The sequence below is a fragment of the Uloborus diversus genome, chromosome 2 (genome assembly GCF_026930045.1).
Source record: "Uloborus diversus isolate 005 chromosome 2, Udiv.v.3.1, whole genome shotgun sequence".
In the NCBI taxonomy this organism is placed as follows: domain Eukaryota; kingdom Metazoa; phylum Arthropoda; class Arachnida; order Araneae; family Uloboridae; genus Uloborus; species Uloborus diversus.
The window spans coordinates 64,981,002-65,000,588 of record NC_072732.1 but is presented as its reverse complement, the minus strand read 5'-3'; the positions used below and the strand labels follow the sequence as shown (position 1 = coordinate 65,000,588).

The 19,587-nt window shown below is 34.8% G+C and overlaps 1 protein-coding gene across 1 annotated transcript in view; it reads right to left on the bottom strand.

Moving 5' to 3' along the window:
- LOC129216343 (adhesion G protein-coupled receptor L2-like) overlaps positions 1-19,587 on the bottom strand; it is a 93,250-nt gene that overhangs the window by 12,907 nt on the left and 60,756 nt on the right. The window contains 4 exon segments of the mRNA XM_054850556.1: positions 253-367; positions 4,638-4,853; positions 7,338-7,456; positions 7,458-7,497. Coding sequence (XP_054706531.1) covers positions 253-367; positions 4,638-4,853; positions 7,338-7,456; positions 7,458-7,497 — 490 coding nt within the window.

The window sequence follows — 19,587 nt, the reverse complement described above, 5'->3', positions numbered from 1 at the left end:
AGTTGACTCATGTGTAGAGCGAACGCTTGGCAATGTCCCGATGAGTGTAATCAACTAAAAGTTGACTGTCGTGTGAAGGCTGCCAAGGGATTACTCTACTTTGTTAGACTTTCTAATAATCGCCGTCCGAAAGTTGATTCAACTAAGTTGCCTCGGGAGAAAGAATCCTTAAAGTTGAAAAATTGAAATTATGTTTTCCTTTATCCCGACTGAGTCTATTTTTGAAAAAAATCAAACATTTAATACATTTACCTGATTATCTGTTCTGTCTATTCCGAAAATCAAGACTAAGTTGGCTATCAAAAGTGTAAGACACAGATTTCGATGAATGACGTACCGAAGGGCCCAGGAATGTCTGCTGTGGTAACTAGAGAAGAAAAAATGCAAATATTTACCGAACTTTTGGTAACGTATTTCAATAAATAGAAGAAAGTGGGGCAAAACCGCATCTTCAACTTTTGAAGGGAAATTAAAAGACATTTAGAGATGTTTCTATTATGAAAATTAGGCAACATACTTCCTTATACACTCCTGTTTGTGAAAATTGCAACACCATGAAGGAAGCATCATAGTTGAATGAAATTTAATACACAGTGGAGTGGCAATGGTACAAATAAATGATTACATTTTCAAACCAAACAAACAATAAAAAGAGATAGAAATTAGAATTTTGTGTGGCCATCATGCGCCGCAATAAGAGCCGCTACACGACTCGGCATGGAGTAAAACAAAGTTTGAATATCTGCCCGCGGAAGAGTATTCCATATTGTTTGTATGCGCAACCAAAGTTCGTCTGCCGAAGCAACAGGACGAGGATCACGAGCGAGACGCCGCCCAACGAAATTCCACACATGTTCAATCGGTGACATATCCGGGGAATATGCAGGCCATGGAAGAAGCTTTACCTGCTGCGAATCAAGGTGGGATTTGACAGTCCTGGCGACATGTGGACGGGCATTATCCTGCTGGAGTACAGCCCCTGGCAATCCTTGCAGGAAAGGAATAGTTTGGGGCTGTAAAACTTCGTTTATGTATCGGGTACTGTTCAAATTGCCCACAATTCGTAGCAATTGTGATCGTCCATGATATGCTATGGCACCCCAGACCATAACTCCGGGTGTTCGTCCACTGTGACGTTCGATAATGCACTCCGGAATGTGCCGTTCACCGGCATAGTGCCTGACACGAATTCGGCCATCATGGTGCTACAAATTGAAGCGGAATTCGTCAGAAAATACGACCTGCTGCCAATCAGCACGCCAGCTTCTATGCACATTGGCCCATTGTAGTCGCAGACGGCGATGGTTTTGCGTGAGAGGAATCCTCTATAAAGGAATCCTTGCGCGCAGCCCACGCTGCAGCAGACGTCTCCGAATTGATGAAGCATACAATGAAACACCTGTAGCTATTGACCACTGCGCTGCCAATAGTCTAGAAGAAGCTGTGCGGTCCGTCAGCGCCATACGCACCTCGCACCAGGTGTCTGTCATCGCGAGCTGACGTCACATTTTGGGGTCCACTCCCGGATTTCCTAACTGGCCGACCCTCGTCCGTCCACTGCTTCCAAACACGCATGATTGTGCTGCTCTTATGCTGCACACGAGCGGCTACGGCACGATAAGACAATCCAGCTTCTGCCCCGTTCAAACTCCGAAGTTCGCTCAAATTTCGCTTTCTTTCGTCGAAGAGGCATAGTAAAGATTCAGTTAACGTTTACTCTAGCATATAACCACCGATAATCATACACGCCTCGCTACAGCCGTCTATTTATTTTCTGTTCGATCGCCGTTCAGAGGGCGCTGCTCAGCATAAGCATGCGCTACCGGTCTGCAATTCTAATCATTTGTATATCATGCCCTACTTTACATTTCCTGCTATTTTCAGCTCACTCGCGTAAGTCCTTCGTGGTGTTGCAATTTTCACAAACAGGAGTGCACATTTGAGAGGAAAAATTCTGATTTAAGTGTAGACGTGCATAGTAATTTTAGAATGGATTTTTTTTCAGTCTTTGCAACATCGTAATTTTGGTAATTATTACGAGGAGCTTTAATGCAAAACGTGAAATTTCATTACTAAGCAAGAATATCATATTAAACACTCTGAGTTCATATGCTTAACTTTATCTATTCAAAAGCATTTATCTTTCTAATATAAAACAGATTCTATATCACCTTAAATTCAGACAAAACGTTCGAAAATTTAAAAAAAAAAAAACCAAACTAAACAGCTGACAGACATCAAATACAGTTTCAACTGCCTTTTAATGCTGATTTTGTCCGATAGTAAATTGTAGCACGTATTGCGCAAAAACCGAAGGTTAGAATTGACACCCCCCCCCTCCACTTTCCCTCCGTTGAGTATTAATATGTTTACCATATAATAAGGATAAATGTAGTTAACAAAATGATAGCTCGAATATATTTGTAAGGATATCTAACCTATCTTAAATTTAAAAAAAAAACCTTCTAAACCTTAACGTGACTTTCTTCAAAAGTCCGTATACAGTTTAAAAAAAAAAAAAAACAGTAAAAAGTACTGGCAGACAAGTACTAGAACTTTTTTTAACGTAACATCCCATTTTGTGGTAACAAAAACGCTGTGAGAACTGTCTGACCACGGATTGTATGGAAAGACAAACATCCGTTTTACAGCTGGAAATGGACGAATCTATTATTTTTTACGGATGTCAGCTTTTGCAGAAGCAGAGTCTCATTCAAATGAGAGGAATAAGCGCATCAAATTTTTACTTTTCCCCCTTATTCACATAGATTCGTCTTATCTGGAAGTTTGAAAATTCCATGCAATCCGTGGTTGGACAGTAGTTGCTCATTAAAAGAGCGAGGTATAAGCAGTGGGATTCAAACTTGCCTTCTTATTATCCACAGAAGAACAAGCGAATGCCTAGACTGAATGGAAGTCGAGTTGAAAGGAGGGAATGCAAATTATCTGCTTCGCACTGTAAGTCACGTGCTGTATCTGCTGACGCAGCAATCTTTTACTTTTTTTCCGGGAAAATTTACTGTAAAACATTCTACGTATTGTAAACTCCCATTTACAGTGATATTTACTTTAAGATTTTCTTGAATTTTTAATAGTGAACTCTCATATATTGAAATAAAGATAATAGCTCCGTCTAGTACTTTTTACTCCGACTTACAGACCAATAAGCTTGCTACAGGGAAGATTTACAATTTTGTGTCGTAAAAAAATCACCTAATTATTTAAAATTGCAGTAACGAGTCTTACAATAGTTACATAGCAAAATTTATGAAATATGAACAAGCTGTAGCCTCCTCAATTACTTTAGGAGGCTTTGAACAAGCGATGACGATATGTTTTTCGTTCTGTTGGTAAAACGCAAATCTAACAATAAGTAACTAGTATGTTGTGGCCATCACGAAACTTTCTTCTATAACTTTCTTGTGAATTCTGATCAATCCCTATGCTTGAAGAGAATGCAATATTCCCAGCAAAAAAAAAAAAAGCCTGACGGACGTCCGAATTCCTGAATTTCCACAAAAGCAAAGCAAAGAACGACTTGAAAGTTATTTTAAAAGCCTTGCTTGAATTAATTAGATGTTTTATTTGTTAACAAACATAAAATGGCAACAGTTATTAATTTTAAATCATTGCGATAACATTTCCGATTATTTCCCAAAAATTAAAATCACGTGAAATAAGCAGACGACAGTATTACAATTTATCTTTCTTATTGTTGCATTTATAAAGCTATTTTTATTTACACAAAAAAAAAAAAAAAAAATCAGCCCCCCATGGAGCGATTGGCGCCAAAATTGAAACAACGCCTATTTACAAATAGATTCACATTTGTTCCAAATTTCATCCAGAACGTAGCATTACTTCTTGAGATATGGCACTCACAATGAAAAAAAAGAACATTCGATTGCGCCACCCCCTTTTCAGCTTTTGACAGCGAAATAAAATCAGCTCTTATACCCACTAAGGGCTACTTGCCGATAAATTTTTCTTTCATTCCGTTCATTATTTCTTGAGATACAGCAGTCACAATTGACGACAAAAAACGTTCTATAGCTCAACCCCCGTTTGAGTTATTGACGCCAAAATTGAATCAGCACCTGTTCCTGTTAATGGCAACATATGAACCAAATTTTGTTTGATTCCGCCAGTTACTTCCTGAGGAATAGCAAGCACGCGTAACTCAAAAAACGTCCCATTGCTCCACCCCCTTTGGAGGAATTCGCGCCAAAAACCAATGGGCACAAGTTTACATAGGGGCACATATGTGTACCAAATTTCGTTCGATTTCATGCGGTAGTTTTTGCTGTAGAGCGGCCACAAAAAACTGGTCACACACAGACGTGACACACACACGCACATACACACACACACACATACATACACACACACACACAGACAGACAGACATTTTCCAAAAATAGTCGAAATGGACTCAGCACACCTCAAAACGTTCGAATTCGTCAAAATTCGAAATTCGAAAATTTGCACGAATCCAATACTTTCTTCTATATATTAGATATAGAAGAAAGTAAAAAATTAAATATTTGCGAACGAAAATGCAACGTATTATTCGTTTTTTTTTGCAAACGGTAATTCTCATCAGCATTTTCAAGAAAAATCAAAATTAATAAGAATTACCTGTAACACGAGAACACAATGACGCAGAGGATGAGGCAAATTATAGACAGAATGCATCCAACAAGGGTTATGTAATGCAACGGCAGCGGGTCCACTTTGTAGAGAATATCTTCATAATCCATAAGCACGGCGAAATTCGTGAGGTGATTGCAAACGCAAACAGTATAGCTATCATTTGAACTTTCTACTCGGCAACCACTTGTATCCCAGTCATGACTATGTAAAATCAAAGAGGAATGCTATTGTGTTTACATGAAACAAATAAAGAAAAAGGTTTTACAATACTTTTCTTATAAAAGAAATAACTGTGGCAACAACGAATTAAGCCTTGGTATCTTTCTTAATATAACATAATCTTCAGTAATTAATGAATCTTTGATAATATTCAAGGGGTTTACAGAGCCCTGCACTGATAAAGAGGATTCCCGCCCCCCCCCCCCCCCATCTCCCCAAAAAATAAACTGCCTCAGATTTAAACATAATTATTCAGGGTTACCAACTGCTCAGCAAAAATGGCAAAACTCCGCGGCTCCGCAAAGAAGTTCTTTTGCTCCGCATATCAAGGCCGAAAGTTTCAAGCTTAAATTTAATTATTTTATCATAACAAACAATAAATATGGGACATTATAGATGCTTATACTCGAAGATTAAAATAGTGTTTAAAGCTGTTTTATTAATTTAAAAGTAATCATTTTTATACTTGAGCTTAAAATGATTTATTAAAGCTATAAAACAGTTTTGGACTCGTGGTTTTAGTTATTTTTATTTACTTTGATACAAAATACCAAACTGCTCCGCAAAATTTTAAATCGCTCCTCAAAATCACCACATGTGCTCCTCATATTGTTTCTCCAAGGTTGGCACCCCTGTAATCTGTAAGTATTTTTAATTTTTATCCTTATCTGATTTTTTTTTTTTTTGTTCTTTTGTTTTTCTTTCTTTCCTTCTTTTTTTTTTTTTTCACAACGTTAATACAGTTCTACGGTTGCACCTTTCCTAGTTCTGAGAAGATTCAGAAGATTTTCAACTTCGCGCTAGACTATCGCAATCAGAATTTACCTTCTGGGGAATGAAGGTTTGGTCCTAAACTTTTCGGTCCAGCAAAAATTTTAAATGTTTTTTGTTTTATAAATAAATTTTCTTTATCAGTGCAAATGTCAGTGCTAATTTCTATTTGAGAGTATCGGGTGGAAAAGCACTTCAGCTTCTGCAAATCAAGTTAGGGGAAAAAACCCCAAAAAAGTTTAAATAGGCAAGGTTATTCCGTCAAAAATCTTTTTTTCATGTCAGTCGGAAATATTTTACTTGTGATTTAAAGGATTTAATAACCGAACCTTAAAGTTGCCCTGCAAGGCATATAAATGGCAAAGACTGTTTTGCTTGACGGTTATAAGTGGCATTTCTCAATGACTCTCCCTTTCCTTTTAATATTTTTCAGCTTAACTTCCTTTTATGTTTTTTTTTTAAATTTTTTAAAGTGTAGTTACGTCGGAAAATACATTCAAGTTGAAGATACTTGGCGAGTATCACCTGATGCTTCTGCTATAGAATATGCCCAAGGTGTAACCTTTGAAAAATCGGCAACATCTCTTCTCTACATAGTATAAAATGAAGTCTCCAATTAGCGTCTGTTTGTGTAAACTCGCAAAACTTGAGAACTACCCGGCCGATTTCGCTGAAATTTTCACAGTATCTTTCCTTCAGCAGTCAGTACCGGAAAGGTTTGCAGACCAGTTCGAAAAAAATTCGACGAGTAGTTGTTTTATTCCAATTTAGGCCCAATTTTCATATAAATTTCCGAATATGGGGGGGGGGGAGTTAGTTGCACATATTAATATTACATATCGTTGGAAAGGGTCGATTTTTCCGCGTTCTAGGTAATTTTGTTTCAATGCTCTAACTTATTTACGGCGGGAGTTATTTGCGCTTTTAGCTCGAATTTTTTTAGGCTTAGCTGAAATTTAGGCACTACTTTCTTCAATATCTATCAATAAAAAGTGAAGGAATTGTCTCACAGTTTTCTGTTTGACACCATTGGAAAAAGCGACATTTTTTACTCTTGATGTATCTCGACTTATGGTCGAAAAACTGAGCTTCTATCTCCAAAGGAAAAAAAGTTGCAAACCTTTTTAAATCAAGTTCAAAAAATCTCATCTGCATTCAAGTTGTTATCCATTTTCTTTTCGCGTTTCCATGGTTACGCTTTTTGAATCCATTGTTTCTTCCCATCTTTCTTCTTAAACTTATTTCATTTTATGTATTACGCTTTTTAAATCCATATTTCTCATTTTCATTTCTTAAAAGTATTTGATTATCTGTCGTCCATTGTTTGGGAGGGAAATTTGGCATTATGTTTTTTTTTTCTTTTATTTAAGCCTGATTGTTGAATATACACAACGTCACTTGACACAATTTTTATTTTCAAGGTAGATCGAGCAAAGCCGGGCTACGCAGCAAGTAGTTTCAAGTCAACGACTACAGAAGTAACTGGAACATAGAGAAAGAAAAAAAAAAGAATGAAATGCAAATTAATAACTGTTAAAGAAAAAACCTTCAGTTTTGAAACCCGGATCATAAAGTTTATCCTTCCTCCCAAACAGTATTTTAGTTCGTTACAATGTCGCACGAAGATAAAAACTTTAACTTCTTAATATTTTCGAAACCTACAAAGTCAACGCATTAAGAGAGATTTATTCTTACCTTCGAAAATTCCAAAACACGCATGCAGTCCCGTTAGGATTAGGAGTTAGATGTTCTACGAGTATCTTCACTTCTTTGGAAACGGCGATTGGCTTTCTATCCTGAGTTAAGGTGGCACTGGACAACTGCGGAATTTAAAGAACTTGGATCGCTAGCCTTGCTACGAGAAATAAATTAATTTGATCAGAAGAAAATTTCGCAACAATTGTCAGCAAAAACATTTCTATTCGACTGAATGTGAATGAAAGCAAATGAAATTTTAGCGCATAATAATAATAATTGATTAGTTAAGAAGAGTTAAGTAACCTCAAATCTTTAAAGCAAATAATTCTTACAGGCTTTCGGTGTGCTTTTTTAATTTTTCGAAATAGCTCTTCTGATTTTCCAGGCATTAGCTATAGCGTGGTGCAAGCTTTTGTGAACCCTCTTTGCAGAATGTGGCTGCCTTTGTATTCAACTATGGTATAATATTCCTTGAATTCATCGTCGCTTTTGTACCCCCAATCGGCAAGGAAAGACTTCAGGTGCCGAAATAATAAATAAAAGTTGCTCGGAGCGGTGTCGGGGCTGTGCAGAGGATGGTCAAAAAATGTCCCAGCCCGAAGGCCTGTAAGTGTCTCATGATTGACTACACATGTGGCAACATTCTGCCAATAGGTTTTCAAAATCTTGTACCATGCTATGACAAACGCTTGGAAAATCACGGGGAGCAGTGTCGAAAAATAGCTTAAGGGTGGCAGATTTTTGTGCAATAAATTTCTTTGCTCCATCTGTATTAGTTCTTTTTTTTAATTTAAAAATGGAACGTACTTCCCGAACGACCCTCGTAATAAAATGTACTTACAGTTTTATTTCCAAATGAGATTTTCTCAAAACGTTAATTTAAAAAAACTCATGCTCCTTCTTATCGAAAGCCATTTTACATGAAATACACCGCCAGCTCAGTCATTCCAGCTGAGGACTGCAGTTTCGTGCTTATTAGCACTCATCGGCCCCGGCATAGGAAGTGACTGAGCTGGAGGTGGAAAACTTCTCAAGGAAGTCAAGAGTGCCAAACACACTGGTAGCTAATATAGAATTAGCACCGACCAAATGAGTGACTGAAGCAATGGTTCGGTTCAACTCATATTATATAATAGCTACCAGTTTGTTTGGCACTCTTGGTCAGTCACTTTCTATGCCGGGCTGATGAGTGCTAATAAGCGCGAAACTGCAGTCCTCGGCTGGAATAACTGAGCTGGCGGTGTCTTTCATGTATTTCTCCCCTAGCCCTGGCTATAGGGTTGTAACTTACTAAAAATACATTTTACATATTACTTTGACTTTCACCATATTTCAATTATATGTTCATAATTACGGAAATGAAATTTTTGCTTTAGGATTGACACTTTTCCTAAACAGCTGGTTTTATGGTCAAAAAAGGCTTTTTTTCATTCAAAAAGTGGCTATTCGTTAAAAGTTAATAGGTTATTAAATAAACATAATTGCCAAAAAATTTCACTTCATTAGACACTTGGATAACTCTAGAAAACACCGTAAAAATTATAAGTTTCTATCATTAAAAATATTTCAGAAATAGATACATTTAGTTTAGCAATTTAACATTTTGCATGTACAGGGTACAGACTCCTCTTAGTAGAGTACAGTCGAACTCGCTTATAAGGAGCGCTTGTTTGGCAAGAACCCGGATATAATGAGGAAAGCAGAATTATTTAGTTAGTACAATGTATAGTCTGTAGGAGCATAACTCACTTTTAACAAGCAAACTCCGAATATAGCGAGCAATACTTATGTCAATTATAACATTTCTAATAAATTAATCTAGTTAATACTTTCTTGGAACCCTTTAAAATGTTGAAATCAACAGAAAGGTGGTAATGAGTCATTGATCCTATAACCAGGGAACCTCACGACTTCAGTAATCATGAAAAAAGTTCAAAATGGGCGCATTCGAAAGAGAATATTCAGACATTTTTTTTGACCCATGAACTGTGTGCCCTCGTCCCCTCGTTTTCGAGGTATGAGGTCTTAAAGTTTGCCGAAATCTTAAAAAAAAAAAAAAAAAAAAAGTCGCCAAATTTAAAGACTTGGCAAAAAAATATAAAACACCGTGCTTTTTTATCGTCAGCATCATGCAAGGTATCTGATTTCTATTTTAAGTCATCTGCAAGGCGTGTGAAAGATGTGTTGCATTAATTCCTTACTTGTGTGTGTTAAAGAATCACTATCAAACCTATGAAGTGAAAAGTAGTAAGCTTTATCCAGAGGAACGGCAACTTTAGAATGACATTAAACATAAATTATATCATTTCATTCGTGATAGTAATACATTTCAGAATTTTTCTGTATTTTAATACAGACATTTAACTTAATTTATTTAAGTGCTAATTCTTATTGATGAAATATGTTGCAAGTATTTCTTAATAATCTGGGAGAATTAATATGAATAAGTACAAAAAATCAGACTACGTTGAGCTCATATACAGATAATAAAACGAATGATCTTTGATGTTGAAATAAAATAGTCATGGATTATGGTATCAGTTTTTTTTTTCTTTTAAAGTTATAATCAATACATAAAGTTTTATTGTCTGACCACTGTGAGGAAAAATGTGTAATTTTCAGTTTAAAAAAAAAACTCTAAAGAGAAAACAATGGATAAAAAATGTCAATAACCTGTGCTTCAGAATTATCGATTTTGGAAATTACATCATGGATGGAGGGAAATAGTTATTTTTGTTCTTAAAAACTTAATTTTGTCGACGTTCATTAAAACAACCCCTGAAATCCAAACAAAATCTGCCACTACAACTAAAAGTTGTTATAACGTAAATGCACAACATATTGCAATTTTTTTTTTTTTTTTATTCATTTTTAAAAGTACTGGAATAGCTTTTACTAGTTATGTTTCAATCAAACTACTTTCACTTATTCATTTCCAGATTAGTACAACCGCAATACTCGGACATGATACTATATGCTTGGTAAAAGTCTGGGTTATTAAAAACTCGTCCGCCTCCATTTTAAGCACCTTTTCAATTTTGCATTTTGGGGGAGCTTGACGGTTGAAATATACACGACTTAAATTCATGAAAATATTTCTATTGCCGAAACTTTCTGTCTTTCAATCATTATTTTGTTCAGTGTCATATTTGTCCGGGTCAGTAGCGTATTTTTGCCCTTTTGACAGGCTTCTTTTATATTTATTTTACTATGTCACTTATTTGTATTTAACATTAATCTGCTAATTAAAATTTCTCAATTGCAAGTTCCTTTTTTAAAAAATTCATATTGCCTCAAGTATACATATTATCCTTGCACAGAATCTAAAAGAAATATTCATAATTAATTCTTATAGGAACTATATTAAGAAATACTTGAAATATATAACATCAATAATGTTGCAATTAGCGCTTAAAGTACTGAAGTAAAATTCACTTAAACTACACTAAAATGTAAAAATATACTTTAATCCTTCTCGCCCCTTTAAAATTTAAAAAGGGAAAGGGCCGTGGTTAATTTTGCAGAGGGATTTTAAAGCGCAATATCTGCAGAAATGAATTTTTGAGGCATTTGAAGAAACTCGTTTTGGATTCCAAAAGTGGAAACGTTTGAATATGACGTCCTTTTCGTGCTTTATTTTCAGCGGAAACCAAATAAACAATTTTGTACACTAAAACTAAAGCAGAGGTGCTCACCTCCCCTAAGGGCATTGGCGCACCCCCCCCCCAAATGTCACAAAGATGCAACAAAAGCAAGAGCCCCCCCCCCTAAGATGGGAAAAATGCCCCTCAAAACACCCAACCCCTAAAAATTTCAATGGCCCAGTCTGCGTTACCCCCCCCCAGGGGGACACCCCTGGCTAAAATACAGAATAGGGCCAAAAAACAAACAAAAAAAAGCTGATACTACGCTTTACTTTCCCACGACAGAATTATACAAAATGCCTATCATGCCCCGAAAAGCAACAGAAAACACACCCACATACACACAGCTAGAATTGGAAATAATGTGTCTGGGAACTCGACTGGGGTTTTAAGGGACTCGCGAGAAAAAAACGTGGTTTGAAATCAATTTACATTATATTGGCATTGTTTTTACAAAAAAAAATATTTCTGGTGACAGTGTTCCCCACCTTTCCCTACCATACTACTTTTACAAGTACATGTAAATACATTTTTGTTAATAACCAGGAAGGTCAGCCTTAGCCCCTTACCCCCCCCCCCCCCCCCCCCGACTGTAGCGGGCTTCTTAGATTGTTAATAATGAGATAAAACTTATGTTTAATCTTGATTTAAAGTTGTTCCTCTGGAAAAAGTTCCGCTTCATAAGCTTGATAGTGGTTCTTAACTTTGACGCACACAAGTAAAGCAGGGTGCCTATTTCCTCCAAGAGCCATAGTGTTTTCCTCCCACACTAATATGTTGAAGCCCCCACAAAATAAAAGCCCCCCCCCCCAGACGAGATAAAAATACCCTTGCAAACAACCCTCTAAAAACTTTAATATCTACTCTGTGCCACGACCCCCCCCCCCCCTGGTACTTACCCATGAGTAAAGAATGAACTTAATCTTTCGCACGTTTTGGTGAAGACCAAAAACGGCAAATGAGATGTCTTTTCAGCTGCAGATTTTGAATTCGTGCCGTACCTACCATTTTTGAACAAAATTCGCTAAATTAGGCGGATTAACTTAAAATTTCGACAAACCTTAAGACCTCATATTTCGATAACAGGGTCGCGAGGGCACGTAATTTTTCTGACATAAACATGTTTTACGATGCTCTTTCAAATGCTACCAATTTCGACTTTTTTTTTCGAATTTCCTTGATCGTGTGGATTCCCGGTAAGAACAAGTAATGAAGCCTTTTTTTAAATCCAAAAACTTCAAACACTTTTCGAAACGCAAAGTTGATTTTTCAGGCCATAAGATTTCTCTGATAAACAATGTCACATGAACGAAACAATAAAACAGTCCAATGCAAATTATCCAATTTTTTTACACGTATAAAAATAGCAAAATAAATGTGACTGAATTTTTGTGACTTTTTTTCGAACTAGTTTCGTACGAGCACTGGGTTATAACGAGGAATATCGCGCCTCTTCACACTCGTTGTAACAAGGACGTAGCCAAGGGGGGGGGGGAGGGTCCATGGGGTCCGGACCCCCCCCCCTGGTACTTACCCATGAGTAAAGAATGAACTTAATCTTTCACACGTTTTGGTGAAGACCAAAAACGGCAAATGAGATGTCTTTTCAGCTGCAGATTTTGAATTCGTGCCGTACCTACCATTTTTGAACAAAATTCGCTAAATTAGGCGGATTAACTTAAAATTTCGACAAACCTTAAGACCTCATATTTCGATAACAGGGTCGCGAGGGCACGTAATTTTTCTGACATAAACATGTTTTACGATGCTCTTTCAAATGCTACCAATTTCGACTTTTTTTTTCGAATTTCCTTGATCGTGTGGATTCCCGGTAAGAACAAGTAATGAAGCCTTTTTTTAAATCCAAAAACTTCAAACACTTTTCGAAACGCAAAGTTGATTTTTCAGGCCATAAGATTTCTCTGATAAACAATGGCACATGAACGAAACAATAAAACAGTCCAATGCAAATTATCCAATTTTTTTACACGTATAAAAATAGCAAAATAAATGTGACTGAATTTTTGTGACTTTTTTTCGAACTAGTTTCGTACGAGCACTGGGTTATAACAAGGAATATCGCGCCTCTTCACACTCGTTGTAACAAGGACGTAGCCAAGGGGGGGGGGGGAGGGTCCATGGGGTCCGGACCCCCCCCCCCCCCCGCCCTCTTCCCGAAAGGCCACTGTCTGCTTTTTCTCGGTTGTTGCACTTCACGACAACCAAAATTTTCCAAAGAGAGAAATTTTTTGAAACCCGGTATTTTCCCCTTAAATATTCCCATTAATCGGCAATTTTCCCGCGTCCGAGTCAATTCAGAACACGAGAACCTCGTGCAATAACTGCGGGTTCCCAGTTGCCGAATGTCTCTTGCTGTATCGCGTACTCCGTCCGAAAACGACGAATTTCCAATTCAACCCAACTGTGTGTGTCAACCCATGTATTAAAAAAAAAGATAACGAATGCTGTTTAATGGATAATTTTTTTTTTCTGGTAAAGTTAAGCGGTAATCACTTTGATAATTTGGACTTTTAATTGGGTGATTTTATCTTAAGGTGGATTTAAATCAAAATTCATAACTTTTGTGTGTGTGTTTTAAGATAGTTATATTATCAATAGAAAATGAAGCATTTCGCGTATGACAAGAAAATATATGCAAAGTTAATTCCCCCTGCAAGACTCACAAACTATTTTTTTTTTTTTAGGTTTTGATTTTTTCAAGAAAAATTTGTTTTATACTGTTTGAAAATAGAACAGAAAATTGTTCAAATCAAAACACATTATCTATTTCTCATCAAAAGCTCTTTCTTACAAAGTTTCATTGAAGCTAAGTCGCCTCTAAGTTCAAAATTTATATTTGCATTGAAGTTTTTTTTTTTTTGAACTGTTCAAAATTAAACGAAAAATTGTTCAAATCAAAAATAAAATGTGGGAATGAGGTGTCCTCTTTCGATCAAAAAAAAAAAAAAATAATGTTCAAATTGGACCGTTCACTCAAAAGTAATAGGGGGCGGGACAGACCGACAGACATTTTCCCCCATCTCAATACTCTACTTTGAAATTTTCAATTTTTCGATATTAATTTATGTATTTTATTTATTTTTGACTTTTTTTTTTCGCAATGTATTTTTTAAGTTGCAGAAAGCCTTTCATGATATTTTCTTCTTTCTCTGACTTTTACTGGGAAAGTAAGCTAAAAATGAAAATATACAAATGTGCGCAGATTTAAATTGGATATTTGATTCAAATTTTTAAAAATTTGATTTAAATTTTAATTTTTTTCAATGAAAATTATAAGTTTTCTTGAATTTTAAACTGAAGATCATATTGCTTTTAAGAAATGAAATTAATCCCTTTAAATTCTGCTTCAAATAATTCTTAATATAAAAAAAAAATGTTTTAATTGACATTATTAAAAATATGTTTTTATTGTTTTATCATTAATTATTTTTTATTAGTTTAAAATCATAAATAAATTTTAATAACTATTAATTTATCTCAAAAATTAATGTAAGAAAATATAATTAAAATAAATTAGAAAATCACTTACAAAATGCGTGATAAAAATATATTAAAATCTATATAAATCAAAATGCGTGATAATACCAATTTTATTAAAAAAAATTCAACTTTCTTGGTATTTATTTGTATATGAAAAGAATGTTATACCTATGTCATTAAAAAAAAGTATATCCATTATGTCATTAAAAAATATTTATTCGATACGTTATGTCGTAACAGGTTACAGAATATTATTTTTCATAGTCTATTTTCAGCAAAAAAAGAAAAACGAAACTTAATTTCGCTCTTCGCGACGCGGAAAACGAAGAAACAAAACTTGGCGACAAAAAAATTCTCAAGATTGAGCTACGTTTTGTAAAGTATTTAAAAGAATTCGTTGGCCTTCAAAAAAAAAAAAAAAAAAATCGATCCTGGTAGCTCAGAAAATGAAGATTTTTTAATCACTTATTGCGTTTGTAACTTTCGAAAAGATTAAAATAAACGTTCTGCCCGCATTGAAAAGTCGAGCGAAATTCCGTAGGACTCCATGGTTAAGAGTGTCCTCTAGGGGGGGTTGCTGGCCTTCATTTCTTCCACGAGCGGCGGCGGGGTGTAGTCCTTCCAGCTGTATAGAGTTCAGTGGGTGCATCCCTAGTGAATCAGTAATTGAAATTCCTATTATTTTCTGTTTTAACGCAGTTTTTTCTACCACGCGCTTATAGGAAACATATCTTGAACAAAAATTGTAATCAGAAGAAAATTAAGTGTACATAAACTAGGTAAGTTGTTGTGTTCCCTTTTAAAGTTTTCTTAACAATACGAGCTATTTATGTGTTAATATGTTTTCCCATTTAAAAACGAAGTTCAGACAGCAACGAAAAAAAAAAAAAAAAATTCTACACATTTCGTGTGTTTGAGGATGAGAAAAAAATAAATATTAATTATTAATTTGTTTTTGCTCTTTATATTTTTGGTATGATTCATTTCAGATCCATTTTATATTTTGATTAATAATCTTATTTAAACTTTTAGTTTATTTTTAACAATAATAGATTACTTATCTCTCCGTAAGCTTACAACTTTTAAATTGTAATCCTGAAAATTTCTTTTTTTTTTTTGAACATAAGTGAATAAATAAATTTGAAGTTAATGCAACGAAATTACTTTTCGCTGTATCAAAATTTTATGAAGCGAAGAATGAAATTGAAAATTACTTGAATATTTTACTGTGATCAGTTTATGAAATTGCAAGTTCGGCCATATTAACACATGTAATTTAAAAGTAATTATTTGAAATTCGTACTTTTAAATCATACTGAAATGTGAGTCTATGGTCCCAAGAGAAGAGCGGCTAGTCATTTCTAACTGAAGAAAAAATCTTTCTTTGATGTTGTTCCGTTTTTCAAGAAAAGCATATTTGTATTTGTTTCATTGGAATAAATTTTCTGATTAGTATTTACCGCCTTTTTACTGAGGAATTATTTAATAAGCGTCTATGCATCCATCATTAGTAAATTGCGAAGGTAGCATTAAACGTAACAAAAAACGGACATGTGGGGCATTTAACTATAAAATTACTATGTGAAAGTTTCTGCTATTTACTGCGCATATAATTAAAAAAAGGTCAATGCGAGGAAAATTTTCTTGTGTTTTTCACGTCTATATTAGATTTTTTTTTTAAACTCTTAATTTCTTCAAGTAAAAATTATTTGCTATTTCTTGCAATAAAATATCTTTTACTAACATCACATAAAAGAAAGAAAAAAAAAGTCAATACCTACGTTATAAAATATGATATGCTTTCGAGAATACAGGATGATTACAAAATCGCTCCTAGAATGGAAGTTATACCAATTTGAAAATGAAAGAATCAGAAGTGTTATTATTGTTATATGAATTTTGGAATGTAGATTTAAATCATTACTGGATTTTTAACCACAATCATTGTAAGAGTTTCAAAGATTGTCTTTAGACTTTTGAACATCAGATGACTGAGGAGCAAAAAATTTACAAACTGAGGCTATAAGAAACCTATAAGTTTTGATTCCAAAAATTGGCTAGCTTTATGCATATTACATATTGTAGAAAATGTATCTAATTTAATGCTACTGTATTATCGCAATCGCAAACGGGGCGAAGATTACCTTAATGATCAAGATTTGACGTTTGACTCCAAATTATGAAATTTTCGAGTCGAACACTTGCTTATTGCTAATAAAGACAGTGAAGTAACCAGGTTATAATCAAATATTGACATGATAATTCGTAATAGAGTATATTGCTATTTTCCCTGTAGTTGTTTACAATTATATTTTTAATTTGAAAAAGACTGATTTCTACAGAAGTATTTTTGTATTGGCAGAATAAACTGAACTCGTGTTTGGTGGTGAGATAGGTGGGTGCGATGCCTCCTCTTGATCTTTTAAATGAAACATCAAATTGAAAACATCAGAGGAAAATCGCCAATAATGTTCAAATCATTCATGACCTTATAAAAAACATTTATAAAGAGCAATCATTTGCATTTTTTCCAAAATGTTGTTAAAATAAAAATACACAGATGCTTAATTTCATTCACTATACATTCCATTACTCGACATGTAAAAGATCTCTCAGGTATTCGTTTGGCTTGACAAAATTAAACCCCTAGTGCAGTTTCGCATCGATGAGACTCAAGTGTCTCTATCTGGTGGAAACTCGGCATCAAAATTTCCTGTGCCAGTCACATCTGCGCCTTAATGGTAGCATTTGAAAGACTAGATGCCATATCGGTGGTTCGCACTAGGTCCGAAAAGGCTAAAGCCTCCAACGAAGCCCCATTAGAAAGAAAAAAAAATACCATAACGGATCCTAAGATAGCTTATTTTACCAATTCGTTGCAAAAAAATAATAATAACGATTAAAAAAAAAAGGCAATACGCATTTTTTATTTATTTATTTATTTTTTTTAATGATTGCAGCAAAATAAGTCTCCGTCCATCAGAGTTAATAGTTTTTTCAAGCTTTTAAATGATGGTTAGAAATGATAATTAGAAAACGGATAAAATTAGAAATTTTATTCAATTTTGTATTATCAAAAGAATGTTTTAAACATAGATAAATGAAGAAGTAGTTCAAGCTTTTTAAATGAAACCTTGCTAATATTTTCGTCGAGAGAGTGGTTGAATTGTCAGAAATCTTGTTCAAATCGGACAGGGTGGCGGAATTACGTTATATTGCATTCATGCAGTTATACATTCGACTCGATAGATATATATTTCTTTATTTTTTCAAACAAAATGACTTCTACATATTTTGTTGAAATATATTACAAAGCTTTAATATTTTATTAAATTATTACCTGCGTTTTCCAAGTAATCCATAGAACAGTTTTCGTTTTCCGATTTTCTTTTATTGTAAACTTTTTATTAATAGGAATTATATCACTCATTTTCAAAGTATCAGAACAGAGGACGCTTATGTGATGGAATTTTTCTATCCATGTGTGAAAACTTAGTATGGGATAACTTTTAGTTTAATGTTAATTTTATAATCTGACAATAATTTCTTTGCCACTTAATGTAAAATTTTTGTTAACTATTTTTTTAATAAATACTCTATCAATTTCAATTACTTATTTAATTTTAGTTAATTATCATATTTTAATAATTAGTTTTGATTGGATTTATTTTTTAACGTAAATATGAGCTGCTAATTTTGCTTTAGCATGCCTCCTCTTTTGAAGTTCGTGAAACCTTGGACCCCCCCCCCCACCTTAACAAAGTTCTAGCTACGTGCCTGGTTGTAAGCGAGTTCGGCGGCACAAAGAAATTTTTCTTGATGAACAAAAATAGTCGATGCCTCAAAAACATTATACAGCAACATTAAAATTACTCAAATATCAATAAGAACTATAAATACGCGTTCCTGAATTAAGATTAACCCCATTACTTAAAGTAAGTTTCTATGAATGCAAAGATATCTGACAAAAGCATGGATGCCTTTTAATCCGTAATCTAATATGTTGCACTGAAAAAACGCTAAAACAAGTGTCAGCAATTTTTATTGCTATCCATGCAGTTTTAACGTTGAATAATGTTTTAAATTTATCACAAAAATGTAAAGTTTTCAACAACAACAGATAAAAAATGTAGTAGGAAATGTTTTGCTTTTACATTCGACAAGAGTTCACTGACATTGTCCGTTCATATTTTTAGAGAATATTTTCTCACATGCAAAAACTATGAGGCAGTGAGAAGCAAAGGGATCTAAGGGCCAAGATTGAAAATTTAGAGATAGCCAGTACAAATAATAGAGGAATTTCTCCTCTGTTTTGAGGCAAGAGATAATAGTACTACTGTCCGATCTTTTAACACGAAACCTTACTCGAATTTGCGCATGCGTCAGGTCTCTTCTGATTTTATCAAAGCAGGCGTGATAGCAATAAAGAAGTAACGAGCAAGCAAAAACTGAATGCATCGCGGAGTTCGAGAACAGACAGTAGTAGCCCACGCAGTTTACTCAATACTTTTAAAAGTCTACTTGCACCCCTTCTCATTGCCTCATTGAACTTTTCACGACATGTTTGAGCAACGGGCATTGTACAGCGGACTCCATCTGAACACTCCCTGATGCGAACACCCCGATATTCTGAACACATTTTGATTGTCCCGTTGGATACATATACATTATCCAGTCGCCCTGTATAATGAACTTAGGAGCGGTTCGCATTGCTGTACTGATTCTTGTAGGGATTTGAATAGTCGTTTGATTTTAATATTTTACCATCTGCCAGAAATGTTTTGGTACATTTATTTTCTGTCACCCGCAAGCGTCTAGTTCACAGATTAATGGGTAAGGGTTTTTGATTTCGACAGTAAGCTGTTGAATTATGCCAATTTAAAACTGGTTCTAAAGGTTGCGCTCAAGGTACTGCCAAAGGTTGTAGCTAAACCACGTGGTACACAGCGGCGAAATTCTTTGATCTTGTCCCCGGATAATAAAATGCATGGCCTTTACTCCTGCTTCAGCGCATACAATAGCGACTGAATAGAATGGCTTGTCTATCTCTCAATAATCTAAGATAATGAACACCCCCATATTCTGAACACTTAGAGTATCTA